This window comes from Tenrec ecaudatus, chromosome 16 (assembly GCF_050624435.1).
Source record: "Tenrec ecaudatus isolate mTenEca1 chromosome 16, mTenEca1.hap1, whole genome shotgun sequence".
NCBI lineage: Eukaryota > Metazoa > Chordata > Mammalia > Afrosoricida > Tenrecidae > Tenrec > Tenrec ecaudatus.
Window position 1 is genome coordinate 51,851,018 of NC_134545.1, and position 15,118 is coordinate 51,866,135.

The 15,118-nt window shown below is 55.3% G+C and overlaps 1 protein-coding gene across 1 annotated transcript in view; it reads right to left on the reverse strand.

The window, feature by feature from the left end:
- Window positions 1-938: 938 nt before the first annotated feature.
- Window positions 939-15,118, reverse strand: part of HK1 (hexokinase 1) — a 68,693-nt gene continuing 54,513 nt past the window's right edge. The window contains exons 14-18 of the mRNA XM_075534449.1: window positions 13,709-13,808; window positions 9,131-9,314; window positions 6,660-6,815; window positions 3,736-3,969; window positions 939-1,764 (exon numbers count right to left, since the gene is read on the reverse strand). Coding sequence (XP_075390564.1) covers window positions 1,614-1,764; window positions 3,736-3,969; window positions 6,660-6,815; window positions 9,131-9,314; window positions 13,709-13,808 — 825 coding nt within the window. The 3' untranslated portion in view covers window positions 939-1,613. The remainder of the gene's footprint in view (window positions 1,765-3,735; window positions 3,970-6,659; window positions 6,816-9,130; window positions 9,315-13,708; window positions 13,809-15,118) is intronic.

The following is a 15,118-nucleotide window of genomic DNA, read 5'->3' on the forward strand; positions in this document are numbered from 1 at the left end:
AAAACGACCTTACAGGGATGCTGCAGGGAACCACGGCGGTGGCCGCGACCGTAAAGCAGGCCAGACACAGATGAAGTGCTCAGTAAACAGCGGCCATGACCTTTGGTTACCATGATGCACGTCAGCGGTACAGCTCCTGCCCTCAATTCTGCAGCAAGAAGGTGGCAGCTGGAGAACACCAACAGTCCCAACTCCCACCAAGCTCTGGGTCTGGTCCAGCCCACCCATGGGTGCACTTGTACCTGTCTGCCCACTCATCATCCCCCTCCAGAAGAACCACGTGACCCTGTACATGCACAGCAGAAGCACTTAATGGGCTCACTGTGCCGGAGACACCTCCCTGCCAGGCCCCCAAATAAAAGAGACTCTGATGTCACCCAGCCTGCCTTGGCCCCAGGGAGCTGTCGGCAGGGCCTGGGAGAGCCCCCAGGACCTCACCTCCAGCAGGGGGTGCCAGGAGGCTGGTCACGTGGGACCCCCACAGGGCCACAGTGGCAGCCGCGGGCAGGTAAGGATGAACATCCGGTGGTCGGCGTTAAGACCAGAGAGGGCAGGTGCAGGGGGCCTGGTGCTCCAGCACGTCCCCGGGGTCGGGCCTGAGGCCCCATTGACCATGGGTGCTGGAAGGGCAGCGTCTGCTGAGGGGGCGGGCGGGGACCCGGCCACACTTGTCCTCACCCTGGAAGCCAAGCTGAGCTTTTCTTTGTTCAGGCAGCAAGCAGGGCGCAGGGCTGGGGAGACGTGCGTGGCCCTCTTGAAGGTGCCGGGGTGGGGCTGTGGGCTAGGGCGCCGGGGCGAGACACCAGGGGACAGGATGCGTCGCTGGTGTCCCCGGGGAGGGGCCTGAAGGGTACGGTCGCCATCCGAACCCTCCCCCGCGTCCCACCTCCCGCCAGGCGCCCCTCCCGCTGTCCCCGCCAGGAAGCACGACTCGGGCCTGGAGTTGGTACAAAGTTTACTAGGTCACACAACACGGCTCACGAAAGCGATGGCAATTCCAGAGATGCCACTGTTGGTTGCTTGGTTCCTTTTACCCAGATGAAGATGAGACATTCCCACACGATTGCCACCTCCCCCTCCCCCACCCCCCACGGGACAACCGGGATGCAGGACGGTCAGCACGTCGCGATGACCGGTGGGGACGGGCGCTAGGCCGGCGGGAAGCGGTCAACGTTCCACGCACACGCGTCCGGCGGCGCCCCCGGCGGCCGAGCCCGGCAGTGGCTGCTGGTGATGGTACATTGCACGCTGGGGAGGCGTCCGGGGGTCCCGGGCACGGGGGTCAGCGTCCCCGGGGCCCGGCTTTTCATAAACAGCTGCATCGGACAGGTGCGTAACTCAGAAGTGGGCGTCACTAGGCTTTGCACGTGGGGAACGCACGACCAGGTGGAAATCGAACCATGCAGAGTGGCGGGCGGGTGAGATTACCAACAGCACACGCTAACTTGTATCCTACTGTATAGGCCATGAGTTGGGGTTTGTTTCCCTCCGGCTGCGTGGTGGCAGGCTCAGGCGCCCTTGTCCCCCAACTCGGCTCGCTGGGGGGAACCGGGGAGGGGGGCGCTGCTGCAAGAGATGAGCTCTGGAGGGGCGGCAGGTGGGCTCCCGGGTGCTTAGTTGCTCATGGGGATGTCTCCTCGGAGCCGCACGCCCACCGCCGTGATGAGAGCGGCCCCCTTGCCACTACCGTCTTCGGAGAGCAGGAAGGACACGTTACACTGCGGGGCCAGTTCCTTCACGGTTTGGTGCATGATTTTGGAGAAGCTAGAAAAAAAAGGTAAGCACACACAGAGAGGGGAAGGGGAGGTAGAGGAAGGTGAGACGGCCACCTGACTGAAGATGCGCTAACACGAGAAGATGGAGAGTGGGTTGCAGCCACGGCTGAGGATTTGCATGTAGTCAGGCACTGGTCTCAGTAGAGAGGCACAATGGAAAAACCAAGGGCAAGTTATTACAAAGAAATAGTGTATCGGCCGGGCACTCAGACACACCCATCTTCAGAGCATGGGTTTTCTCAAAAAAAAAAAAAAAAAAAAAATCAAACTGACGTAGATTTCGACTCAGATACAGCAGAGTAAGATTCCACAGGATTTCTGAGCCTGTAAATCATTACGTGAGCAGAAAGCCTCAACTTTTCCACGAGGAGCAGCTGGTGGCTTCAAACTGCTGACCTTTCCATTAGCAGTCCATTGAGGCATCTACTGTGTCACAGGGGCTCCCTAAACTGTCCCCCAGGTACCCTCCCCAAACCCAACCAAACACACTGCCATCAAGTTGATTCCAACTCATAGCGACCCCAGGGCAGAGTAGAACTGTCGTAACTCTTCACAGGACAGTTATAAAGCCTCATCTTTCTCCCACAGAGCAGCTGGTGGTTTCGAACTACTAACTTGATGGTTAGTCACCACACTACACCACCAGAGCTCCTCGGGGCTCACTATGGGAGCTGAACACGCAGCTGGCGCTAGGTCCTGGGCATGGGCCTCTGGTGTCCAGCTCCTGGACCAGTCAGGAACACACTCCATTCCAGCTGCAGTCCCTCTGCGATGCTCAGCTCACCCCCCCCACCCACCCCCTACCCGGGCAGGACAACGCTAGTAAGAAGTGCCAAGTGACACTCTGCACTGGCATTGTGCAGTTAAGACGTAAGAGAGGACCCAGCAGAGATTCTCGGGGAGATGGGGATCGAGGAGGTTGTAACAGCCATTTACTGAGGTGCCCGATGACAAGAGCCTGAGTGGCGTAGAGGGTTACGAGTTGGGCTGCTAACTGCCAGGTCAGCAGTTTGAAACCACCAGCTGCTCCGCAGGAGGAAGAGAGAGCGCTCCACTCCCCTAATGCGTGATAGTCTCAGGAATCCGCAGGGGCCGGGCTCCTTTGTCCGGTAGGGTGGCTCTGAGTCAGGCCTGCCCGGTGGGAGTGAGTTTGGCTTTCTGAGGAGCTCTGTACATGATGTACACACGCTTCAGGGACCACCAGCATCCCTGTGAGAGATGAGGCGGCGAGGCTCTGCCGAGAGCAAGCAAGGGCACGAGCCTGTGACTGTCAGTGCTGAGATGGATGCTGAGACTATCCCACACGCTGCCTCAGGAGGGTGAGGACAGCGGGCGACCAGTAGAGAGACAGGCGGGGAAGAAGCAGGATGGTTCCGTACCAAAGCCTGGCCATGACAGCAGGTGTCGCTTTACATGGAGTTGGGTGAAGCTGCTTGTCGGGAGGATGCCATCCGGCCCTGCTTGCCTGAGATGGTTCCAGAGGGCCTCTGCCCCCTGGCAGCGATGAGGAGTAGCCCTCTCCTTGGCACAAGCACCCCCGTTTGGGAGAGAAGGTGTATGGTCTCTCAACAGCTCAGAGCCATGCTTTGGGACATGCAGCAGATCAAAGAGTGTGTGTCCTTCTCTGGCATGGGGTGTGGGGTGACCTCAGCCACTGGCATCTAGGTGCCCGTGGGTACTTCCCACCCCTTCCCTGCCCTTCCACGTCTCAACAACAGCAACAGCCCAATGCGCCCTCCTTCTGCCTCCGTCACTCGCTCTCCCCACTAACCAAGCACAGACTTCAGCCAAGTTGCAGCTAGCCAGGCCCACCCACAACCCCCTCCCCCTCACTGTGCCTATGGCCCTATGCCCAGGCCGGACTAATGGACCCATGAGGACCCAGAAGGACCGGGAGGAGGGGTCACCTCCTGCTACCAGGGAAGCTGCTTCTCTTACCCAAACCCATGAAGCCACTTACTGTGGATGAAGCTTGAAGAGGGTCCCATCCACTCCCACAGTGACATTCAGATGGTCCAGCCCCCTGTTCTCACGGATCTTATCCACCACGGCAGCCATGCCTGCGCCACACAGCTGCGCGGCCCGCCTGGACACGACCCCACACACGGTCTTCACGAGAATACTGTCGTCGCAGGTGCTGTTCAGTCCCAGCTGCTGGAGGATGGCCCGGACCTGGAGCAGCGCCAACCGGTCACTGCAGTGAACAAAAGCCAGGGGGGTTGGATGGAGCGGGACGAGAGCAGAGCCCCAAATCAGAGTCCTCACCCCGAGGAGCAGTGGGGGCATGGTTCCCCTTCAAAACAACATTTGCTTTGTTCGTGCTCCCAGAAGCATTATGTGTTAAGGTGTAGACATGTTGGCAAGTCAAGGCAACTAGAAACTGGAGCATTAAAATGATCCATCCTCCCAACACCCAGGAACAAGCATGGTCATGCCTCCCCCTCCCAGCGGTCTTTGCCACGTCGTAAAGCAGAGTGCTGCGGGACGAGGGCTCGCAAGCGGAATCGTCCTTCATACATCCTTTCCTCTCGATCTGTTTCCTACTGGGTGCTGTGGTGGTTAGGTGCCATCTAGTCGGTCCCAACCCGTCGGGACCCTCTGCACAACAGAAGGAAGCACGGCCTGGTCCTGCGTCCCCCTCACCACTGTTCCTGTGCCTGAGCCCCGGGCTGGAGCCACTGTGTCCATCCATCTCCTGGCAGGTCTTCCTTTGTCACAGCCCCTCGGCACCTCCCACTTGGGATGTCCCAGCAAGTCCCCAGCCCTTCAGCACAGCAAGAGCCGGAGCTCCCGGTTTGTCTTGTTTTCAGGATCATGCGAGTTTCCTGCCTGACTGGGTGCCATCTCAGCCCGTCCCACTGCTTTCTCACTGGGGAAACCAGAGGCGGTTCCCTCTCAGGCAGGTCTCCGCCTAACCCGGGTCCCCGCTTTTGCAGGGGTTACGTATTCGGTAAGAGCAGCCTTGGGATCCCTGGAGTGCCGTTCCGAGTGCACCGTGAACTCTGATTGGTTCAGACAATTTGGGGAAATGTAAAGGGCCTGCCACCTCATCTGCTAAAACAAAACAATGCGCCGAGTTTACGTCTCGGGGCAGCTCCTTCCTTGTCCCTTAGGGCGCCATGCTGGGTCAAAGGCTTTCGACTCACTTGGCCAGGTGCCTTGAGTAACTTGCCTGCTAAGCAGGAGGTTGGCGGTTCGACCCCACTAGAGGTTTTCGGTTCCCATAAAAATGTACAGCCTCAAACCCTCAGCAGCAGGTCTAGGCTTTCCCAGAAGGTTGCTATGAGCGGACGGGTCTCAATTCACGCTCTGCCGCAGTGTCCTGTGCTGGGCTCCTTGTTCAGCTCTCCTTGGCCCGCACACCTCTGCCCACGGGAAATGACCACTCTGAAGAACTTCTGACCAGTCGATGGGAGAAGGGTGGCATTACACAAAGTTTAGTTTCTGGCTGGTAAGAATGACCTCCCATCTGAACTTCCTATTGTGTCCCCAAGCTCGCTCTCTCTGTCTGATTGAATTGAAAAGGACGATGACAGTCAGGACATCAACGGCAAACAGTTACGAGGACGAGGAGGACAAGAGCAGCTGTCATTTGTGAGGGCTTTCTACATGACAGCCACTTTACACACGTCCGCTCACGTATTCCCCCTAACAACCAAATATGCACGTGTGATTATCCCCAGCTAAAGACGAGGAAACTGAGGCCAAGAGAAATCAAGCCGCTCCCTTAAGGCACAAGGCCAGCAGGACTGAGCAGGGTCCCAAATCTAGCCCAGAGCGACCAGCCGCACCAAGGGTGTGCCCTGTGATCGGTCCCCATGATGCCAGCGCTTTCCTCCGTAGCCCTTTGTCTTTTACGTTTGATGACCCTTTCTCCTTTCTCTAATGTACAAATTAACGAGCCCTGGTGGTGTCGTGGGTTACATGCTGGGCTGCTAACCACAAAGCCTGCAGTTCAAAGCCATCAGATGCACCTTGGGAGAAAGACGAGGCTGTCTGCTTCCATAAAAAAATCCACGGGGACGGTTCAAGTTTGTCCTAGAGGTCAGAACAGATTCAATGTCTGTTAAGTTTTAAAAATTAAATTGACAGGCGCTTGCATGATAATGCAGCTGAATAAGGTGGTCGTTTTTATTTTATGATTTCTGTCTGTCCTGTTTAGGCTTAGAGATAGCTTCCCCACCCAGGGAGCAGAAATCTATTCACTGCTAATTTCTTCTGAGGGGTCTAATGCATAGTTTCTGCTTTCTCAAATGAACTGTCTGCTCCATCTGGGTGGAAGAGAGAATGGAGCCAGGGGATCATTCATATCCTGACCACAGCTGCATGCACCTGGCATGGCCCCTGAGCTGATCCATCCAGCCCCCGCCCCCATCCACACCCCAAGTGCTGCCCCTCAGCCCAGGCCTCCAGGCGGAAGTTTCATCAGGCGAGTGCTGGGTGAAAAGGTACCCAAAGGTACCTTTCTGGTGGATAGGGGGTAGGGGTAGGGGTGGCAATAGGCAGTGGTTCTGGCCTCTGTCTGACTCAATGACCCTCCGACACAAATATCTAAACATTATTTCTAACGCTCCTTTTTCGACACAGCGGTTTTGACACAGCGCCCCCGTGTGGCAGAGGGTTGGATTCCACAGCATTTTCTAGGTGGTCATGGAAGCTGATCATGGGGTCTCTCCCACAGAGCAGCCAGTCCAAGCTGGGCGCTTAACCCTGTGCGCTAGCAGGCTCCTTTAATGTCCCTTTACTGCCCAAGAATGGAGTGCATGTAACCACTGTGCACTTGTGCTTTCAAACGAGTCAGGGCCTGACAACTCCCTCACAAAGCCCCAAACCTGCCCCCCAAGCCCCTCCCCTCGGGAAGCACCGGCAGGGTGGGCTGCTCACCTCTCGATCTGAGAGAGAAACTTGGTCTCAAAGATGCCCCTCGTCTTCAGGGTCTCCGAGATCTGCCCCCGGAAGAGAAAGCCCTTCTTGGTGAAGTCGATCAGGATGTTGCGCACGATCTCGCCCAGGTACATGCCACTGATCATCTTCTCAAACCTGCAAACCAAAGCCGGAGGGTGTCTGTGAGGGCCGGCCTGCGCTGCCAGCCCCTCGGCCTCCAGGGTCCCACGTCTCCTGCCCCGCCAGGTGGGGAAGAACTGGGAGACCCGCAGCCTTGTCGCCCACCCAAACCAGAAGCAAATCCAAGTCCAAGGCTGGCCAGTCTCCTCCTCACCGAACTTCCTGACCCACACCTGGCTAGACCCCACTCCAGCGCCTCAGCTCCAGGGTCACCTCCCCAAAGGGGCCATTCCTCTCCAGGCCGGGTCACACCTCCCTAAAGCCCTGTCCTTCTTGGCCTTCACAACATCCGGGCCCACTGCCTCTCTTTTCTACTTCTCAGAAAACCCCACGGGGCACGGCTGAGGGTCTCGTTCCGCTTTGGATTCCCCAAGGTCCCCGCAAATCTCAGTAAATGCACAATTACTGCTGCAGTGCAAGCAGACAAACAGGCTGCCTCTTACAGGGGACAAGGAATGGGAGTGGGTTGAGGGGAAGGAAAGAGGGAGGAGAGGAAGTAATCTCAGACATCTGGAAAGTTTTTACAAAAACCCACAGTTCTGGTAAAGACACGGCAGGGTGGCAGGACCAAGCTGGCTGGAGAACTCCAAAGTCATGACACACCTGAGGCCAACCTGTTCTTGGAACTTGCCCTTTCCGGACAGGGAGTTAGATGTTTCCGTGCGTGCATCCAAGCCCAGTGTCCGACCAGCAGCCAGACCCCACTGTTGCTCACGGAAAAGCATGGCAGGGCATCCGGGGGTCCTCTCAACCCGCCTGGCTGCACCCAGAAGCCGCAGCTTGGAGCTGATAGGCCAAACCCGCTGCTCCTCTCCCTTTACTCAGCCGGGGGTCTTGGTTTAGAGTCTGGGGCAAGCAGTCGCATCTAGGCAGAACTTAATCCCACCGTTGGTTGCTCGGTATATTTGGTAGCGCTGTGAGCTGGGCATTGGGCCACTAACCACAAGGTTGGTGGTTGAAACCCACAAAAGCCGCTCCTTAGGAGGAACATGAGGCTGTGAATCTATAAAGCTGTGTGCAGTCTGGGAAACCCGACAGAGCAGCGGTTCTCAACCTGTGGGTCGCGCCCCCTTTCACGGGGGTCACCTGATTCCTAACAGTAGCAACATTAGTGATGAAGTAGCAACGAAAATAATGTTATGTTTGTGGGGGGTCACCACAACATGAGGAACTGTATGAAAGGGTCGCGGCTTAGGAAGGTGAAGAACCACTGCTCAGCGGGTCACTGTGAGTCAGAGGCAGTGGGGTTCAGTGGTTGGGTCTTCACTATATTCATTTTATGGTTTCCGTCCATTTATAGTAATATTGGGTCTCCTACCCGCATTAAATTTAAATAAAGAATACCAACTTATTTGAAGAACAGTAGACGAATAAACAGCATGGGGTGGGGGTTTAATAAGGCACAAATCGTGATGTGGCTGGCAAACAACGTGATGTGGCTGTCTTAGATCTTCTTTCTGCTTGGGTGAGGGTGGGGCGGGGGGCAGGGGAGAGAAAGCTTGTTCCCGCTATACAGGTGGTGGTGTGATTCCCAAGGCCCAAGGAGGCCTGAGAGCCTATGGGCACAGCATAGGACCTGCACTGCAAAACTCCAAACAACCACTAGATGGCAGAGGAGGATCACCAGGAAGGATGACCTGGGAAAGGGGAGTGGCTGTGACCCAGGTTGGCACTCCCAGGTCTTACCCCCACCTACCTCCTCATTCTACCTGAGCAGCTCAAACAACTCAACTCACTAGTAGTGACACTGCAGGGCAGGACAGAACTGCCCCTGCGGGTTTCCAAGACTTTAATTCTTTACAAGGGTAGAAAGCCTTCTCTCTCTCTCTCTCTCTCTCTCACACACACACACACACACACACACACACACACACACACACACACCCACCACCACCACCCCCCACAACCAAAAACAGTAATAAAACCCCCCCTGAGCAAGAGGTTTCAAAGATTAAGAAACAAACTTAGTTGTGCAGGATAAAAGAGGTCTCTGAGGGAAGCGGTGTATTCCCCGGCGCACTGCTCTCTGGGAATTTCCCTAGGGCAGAGGTGGTGCCAATCACCCACATCTGGTACCATGCAGCGACCGGCCTCACCGGTTCTTGCCTGTCCTCAGGCCAACAAGCCATGGCCGGGAAGTGAAGCAAGGACCTCCAGGGGCCAATCTCCAAGACTATGCACGCCCCATTCCCACTAGAAACTCCTTCCACCCTGAAAGACAAAGTGAACACTCTCCCCACAGACTGGCGCGGACCCCTCCCTCATGCATCTCCTCCGCCAGACAGAATTACCTCTGCTTCCCAGAGTTCAGGGAATATTCATCCACCAGTCGATCATAATTTGTTCTAATATCATCCAGACACCCGTTGTCCCCGAAGGCCCCCCATTCCATGTTGATACACATTCGCCCGTCGGTCCCTGGCACCGTCTCAATGTTCTTCATTTCTTCCATGTAGCATGCGTTGCTGCCCGTTCCTGAAACACAGAGGCGGGAGATCAAGGGCCGGGCCTCCGAGTGCAGGGAGACCTGTGGCTGGGTCTGGGCCAGGAGCCTGGAAGGCCAGACAGGTATGTTGTTCAAAATAGCTTTTTACTTTTGGGAACAAATTTTAGGTTGGGGGGGGGGGGAAGTACAGTAAGTGCAGTTCCCATACTCCTGCTCCCCTATCATTTCCATTATTCTTATTTAATATGCCTTTTATTTAATGCTTGTTTCTCCTATACTTACATCTCGCATTTTGGTATATTTGTTATGATTCAGGAACCACTGTTGATAGATTGTAACTACATTAACAGGGCCACAGCTCACCCAGCAGGGCTCACTCTGGGTTGTAGTCACTGGACTGTCAGGGAGCTATCTACCATTATGGTCACACAAAGAATACTGACACTGTCCCCAAATGCCCTGTGCCCCACCCACTTCCTCAACCCCCTGGCAGCCACTCTTAGCTCTACAGTGCTGCCTACTCCTGCCTGGGTGTCCTGTCAGTGGAGTCATGCGGTCAGGAGCTTGCTCAGACTGGCTTGGTTTCCCTGAGCAATCCGTACTTAAGGTTCCCCAGGTCTTTCTGGGCCCCGAAGGCTCATTTCCTTCTCTTGCTGAACGTCCTCCTCCGTTGGTACGGCTGTATCAGTATCTGTGCACCCACTACTTAGGTAGGTATGTGATGCGCATGTATGTAAGCATACAGATCTATGTGGATACGCACACGGAGATATGTCCATATCCGGGCCTGTCTGTGGTCGTGGCGCCCTGAGTGGAGTAAACGGCTGAGTGCTTGGCGCGCTGGAAGCGTCGGCAGGCTCAAGCAGTGCCGGGCTTGTGTTCTGAGGAGGGCTCTGGAGGACAACGAAAGCCCCAGTGCAGGTGCAGGGTCCCCCGGGGACTGAGCCTCCGCTGAATTCCTTCAGCTCAGGAACCATGAATGTGAACAGGCAGAGGGCACAGGAAAATGGATCACCTCCCCGCTCTCAGGAGCCCGGGGAGGGGCAGTCTCTGGGAGGCATGCCAGAGTGTGTCCTTGAAGGAGGCTGCCACACACAGGTCATCCAGTCACGAGTCGCATGCCGCACCTACCTTGGCTAGACCACCCCTCGGTCGTGGACCAACCTCGTGAGCTCTTGGGTGGAACGCAGTTCGCAGCTCAAGCTCGGCCAGTCCCCGACTCTGCAGCCCGCCTGGCACTGACTGGTCTAATGATCGGCCTGACCAAGCAGCTCCATGTCCCTTTCTCTTCCCGCCCAGGTCTTTTTGAGTCTCTGACTCTCTGAAAACTCTGGGGTGTTGTTACGGCCTCCAGCTCATGGGCTCTCTCATCCAGAGGCGGTGCCCTAAGCTTTTCCTTAATAAATGGTTCCCCTTAAGTTGAGTTTGCGATTTGGGGTCACTCTTGTACCCTATAGCAAATGCACGCCGAGGTGCCTCAGAAGAGCGGCTTGGGTATTTGAGTCTGCAAAGTAAAAGGCCCCGACACCTTGCTGCTCTCCTCCGGCCAAACAGGCCGCCAGGATGGGCTCAGCTGGACAGCGTGCTTTCTTCCCAGCTGCTCCAGCCCGCTCCCCTGCCTGTTTCCCAAAGAGCCTGCAGTGGTTTTGGAAGCTCAGCACACCTGAGCACAGGTGGGCCTTTCTCAGGCAGTAACAGGTTCTGTTTTGGGCAACGAGTCCTCTAAACTCTGAAGATTCTCCCAAGAAAAGCAAACATTTGTGAGTGTGCCCCCACCGGGCACATACAGGCTGGCACTCATTGTCCAGGGGTTCAGGACCCCTCTGGTTTTTATTCCCCACACCCCAAGAGCAAGGCTCCTCTCGGAGGGGGGTGCTGGGCTGTGTGGGACCCAGGAGGAGGTCTGTAGAGAAACTTGAGAAGCATCTGGAACATTCTATATTAGTTTTATTTGCCATTGATATCCAAGCTTGTGACCATCAGACTTGGCTCACTGAATGGTTGGAAATGAAAACTAACCAACTAAGCTAGGGGTCTTGGTGTTTCCACAAGAATCACCTGCAGAAGCAGAGTTGGGGGGGGGGTGCCGCTATCTGGCCTGGAGGCCTCAGGAGGTACAGGGTGTGGCCAGGTGATGTCCATGCCCCCCATCCACAGGCCACGCTGGATGTGCAAGTCCCCGGGGTACTGCTGGTCCACCCCAAGTGGGAGGCAGAATTCCATCTTTCAGTGGGGGACACAAGCATACTCCCCCCATCGTGGGGGGTTCACTGTCCTTGAAAACTCAGAGTTCAATGGCACCTGGGTGGTGGAACAGGGCTGTTTCCTTTTGTTCTCCAGGCCCCTCTCACTCAGTGTGAAACAGAGGGGGGTCTCCGGCAGGAGGCCCCATCCGTCCATCTCCCTGCCCAACAACAGGGCTGGCCAACAGGAAGCCTAATCCCGCCGCTACCCGGCACAGCAGGAGAATGTGCTGTGTCACCCTGGCTTTGCATTTCAGGCCTAAGCCTCTGCGGGGGAGGGGCTGGGCGGAGACTCCTTTGCAAAACAAAAGACGAACAGCACTCGCCTGCCCCCCTTGGGAACTCGGAGCCAGATGTGTTTCCGGAAGGCACCGTCAGTGACCACTCCCTCCTACCTGCTTAGCCAGCGTGACTCTGTAAATTCCACAGGCAGCACAGGCTCCTGCTCGTGGGCCACCCAAACCAAACTCACTGCCATCGACTCTACGCCGACTCATCGCGGCCCCTGTGGGTATCGCAGACTGAGACGGGTTACAGGCGTAGAAAGCCCACTCTTTTTCCCCTCGGAGCTGCAGGTGGTTTTGAACTGCTGACCCTGAGGGTCTGGGCTCAATGTGTAACCACTACACCACCTGGGCTCCCCTCTTCGGCTCCTAGAGGTGTTGCAATAGATTCACAGCTCATCTGCTGTCATGGTTACCCTGTACTTTCCCTCCCGACAACCTGGCCCTTTCAAACCCTCTCCCTGCAGGGAAATCAGCCCGCCACAGCCCAGTCTAAAATAACTGGGTCACGGGACAGTCACTGGAAAGAGCCCCAGGCCGACTCACACGTGTGAGCGTGAGAAGGTCCAATAAGCCATTTCTCCGCCAAAGAACCCTAACTGCCCCAACACACACTCGGTTAAACAGACTGGCCTCTCAATTTACTTTTGGTGCATATTTTCCCAGAGCTGCCCCCCCCCCCCACACTGGATCACCCCCAGTAAAGAAGTCCCCTTTTGCTTTGTCTCACAGTGGTGCTGAGTGAGCCCTGGGTGGGTGACAGGGTTTCCCTGGCCTGCCCTGGTTTGCTGGGGCTCGTCCCCACCTCCTGACACGCAGTAGGGCCTGCGGATATTGGCCTTTTCCCAGCATCCTCTGACACCAGGAACAGGACCAACTGGACAAATGGTTTCCCAAATCAATATGCCTCAGGAATTAGATGCTCTCTAGCCTCAGTCTGGGAATGGGTTCAAAATGCAAAAGTGGCCTGCAGAGTGGACAAGCGCTAGCGGACCCACATCACTGGCTGGGACCCTTGCAGACAAAGGCTGCTCACGCACAATGGCACTCATTATCAGTGACTGCGATTGTAAGCCAGGGGGCCTCCCCACACCAGAACTCAGCCTGCTGGTGTCGCACTGGCCGCCGAGGCAAGAGGAACTGGGAGCTGAAGTTAGTGTCTCTGGTGCTTCGGAACCCTATGGATTTCCCTCCAAGCCGAGTTTTTAATAACAAAATAAGCAGCTCATGTGGGCATCTGTCTGATTAAAAGCTTCAATCCTATTAGGGAAAATACTGCCATGCAAATACTAGGTCCCTTTAGGGGCAGTTTGGTGAGTGGTTTCTCTTTCCTTGAGTCACGAAGGCTATGTCTCCCACGGATGTCGCTCCCTAGATCCACGTTTCCTTCTGAGCCTCCTTTTTTTTGCACTCACCTGATGCACTTTATACTAATAGGCTGCGACTTTAGCAGCCCTTAACTAGTGATGTTAAAACCCGACCTTCCTGACTTCTTCTGTCACTACTGAAGTATAAACTCAGCAACCGTCGACTACACTGACATCACATGAACTAAAGGCCTGGGAGAACAAATATGTACACAGTGAAGTGGCTGACTGTTGTCCTACACTCCACTCTCTGTCCCTCCCTTTGCAGCTGTGAGCACATCGAGAGGACATTCAAGCACCAAGGGCCTTACTCACCCTGCTGGCCTGCCAGCTTCAGGTGCCCCTCTCCCCAACCCTTCACTCCCTCTGGAACCTCGCTCTGGGGGAGAACAGTGTTTGGTAATCTGATCACAGAATCCCACCCACGAATAACACACATTGGCAACATACACGCACGCACACACGCGCGCACGCACGCTGCTGAGCCAAAGCCCTCCAAGCAGGAAAGCTCGCCTTCCAGGGCACCTACCTACGATGAGTCCGACCTCACAGGTGGGCTCCTCGTAGGCGCAGGTCATCATGGTGCCCACCGTGTCGTTGACCACCGCGACCACATCCACATCAAATTCCTTGGGAAAGAAAGGAGCATAAGTTCGGGGCAGAGACAACTCTACACACCAGGCAGAGAGCTGCCGGAGCAGACGGAGTGGTGCTTCCAAACGCTCCTCACCAATGCCTGCCACTAACGGCGTCTGGCGACACTGAGGCCTAGGGCAGGGCAAGTAGCCTACCCGTTTCACAGATGGCAGTCAGGACGGGTCATCGAATGAAGAAAAAGACAAGAGCCACCGAGTTCCAAATAGTAACGTCCAATTTGAGTTTAAAGCATTGACGCTTTTTCAGTGGGCAAAAGAGAAACAGCTCAGCCATTTCTTAGAATGGGTTCTTCAGAAATGACCATTGCTGAGGCACCAGGGTGCATGGCATGGCCGTGCAATGTAGCCTATCTCGCAAGAGCCACAGAGAGGCAGCGACCCAAGCACAGATCAATCCACGTCGTGGAAACCAGGGTTCAGGCACCCTGTGCAGGTGGGAAAAAGAGGGAAGTTCATCTCCAAGCAGTGAGGGCCAAGAAAAAAGTATCGTGTTAAAGGACAAGAGCAAGTTGTAACACATATTCCTATCTTAAAAAAACAAAAGCAAACCAACAAAACACCTGCATGTGTATATGTGTGTAAAGCAAGCCGGAAGAATACACATTAACATTAAATTTGAAAAATGAGCCAAAATGGACCAGCGGCATCTTCTGAACGAAATCTAGCTGTGAACTAGCTTATCTTCCCAGGCTCTCTGAGGCTAAAACTACGCAAGCCTTTTAATGCTTTTGGCCTATCCTAAAATGTTTTCAGTTGTAGAAAACTGAGAGCAATAGAACATATCTTCTCCAAAGAGATGCAAATAAACTTTGCAGGTGGAGGTGAGATGGCTCCCCCATCAAGTCCTGTCTCAAACACGTTCCTTTCAGCATCCTGGTGGCCTATTTGTCTGCTCTTTGATCTGACTTGTTTGTTTCTGCTTCCTACTGCAGCTCTCCTTAAGTAATGGGCTGAGTTAAATGCTGGCATTTTTTTCACGTTATACTTTGTTAATGTTCTCCTGCCAGACCACCAGAAACACAGGGGAAGGAAGGTGGGTCTGTGGGAGGACGCACGCCAGGGGGCCCTGTGGGAAACCTCAGTCGGAAAACAAATCAAACTCTCTGCCGACTCACAGAGACCCTACAGGACAGGGGAGAGCTGCCCCTTTGAGTTTCCGAGACTGCAACTGTTTACTCGAGTAGAAAGCCCAGTCTTTCTCCTCAGAGCAGCTGGTGGTTTCGAACTGGTGACCTTGAGAGTCATAGCCCAACTTGTAACCACGACACCACAGATTTGGGCCC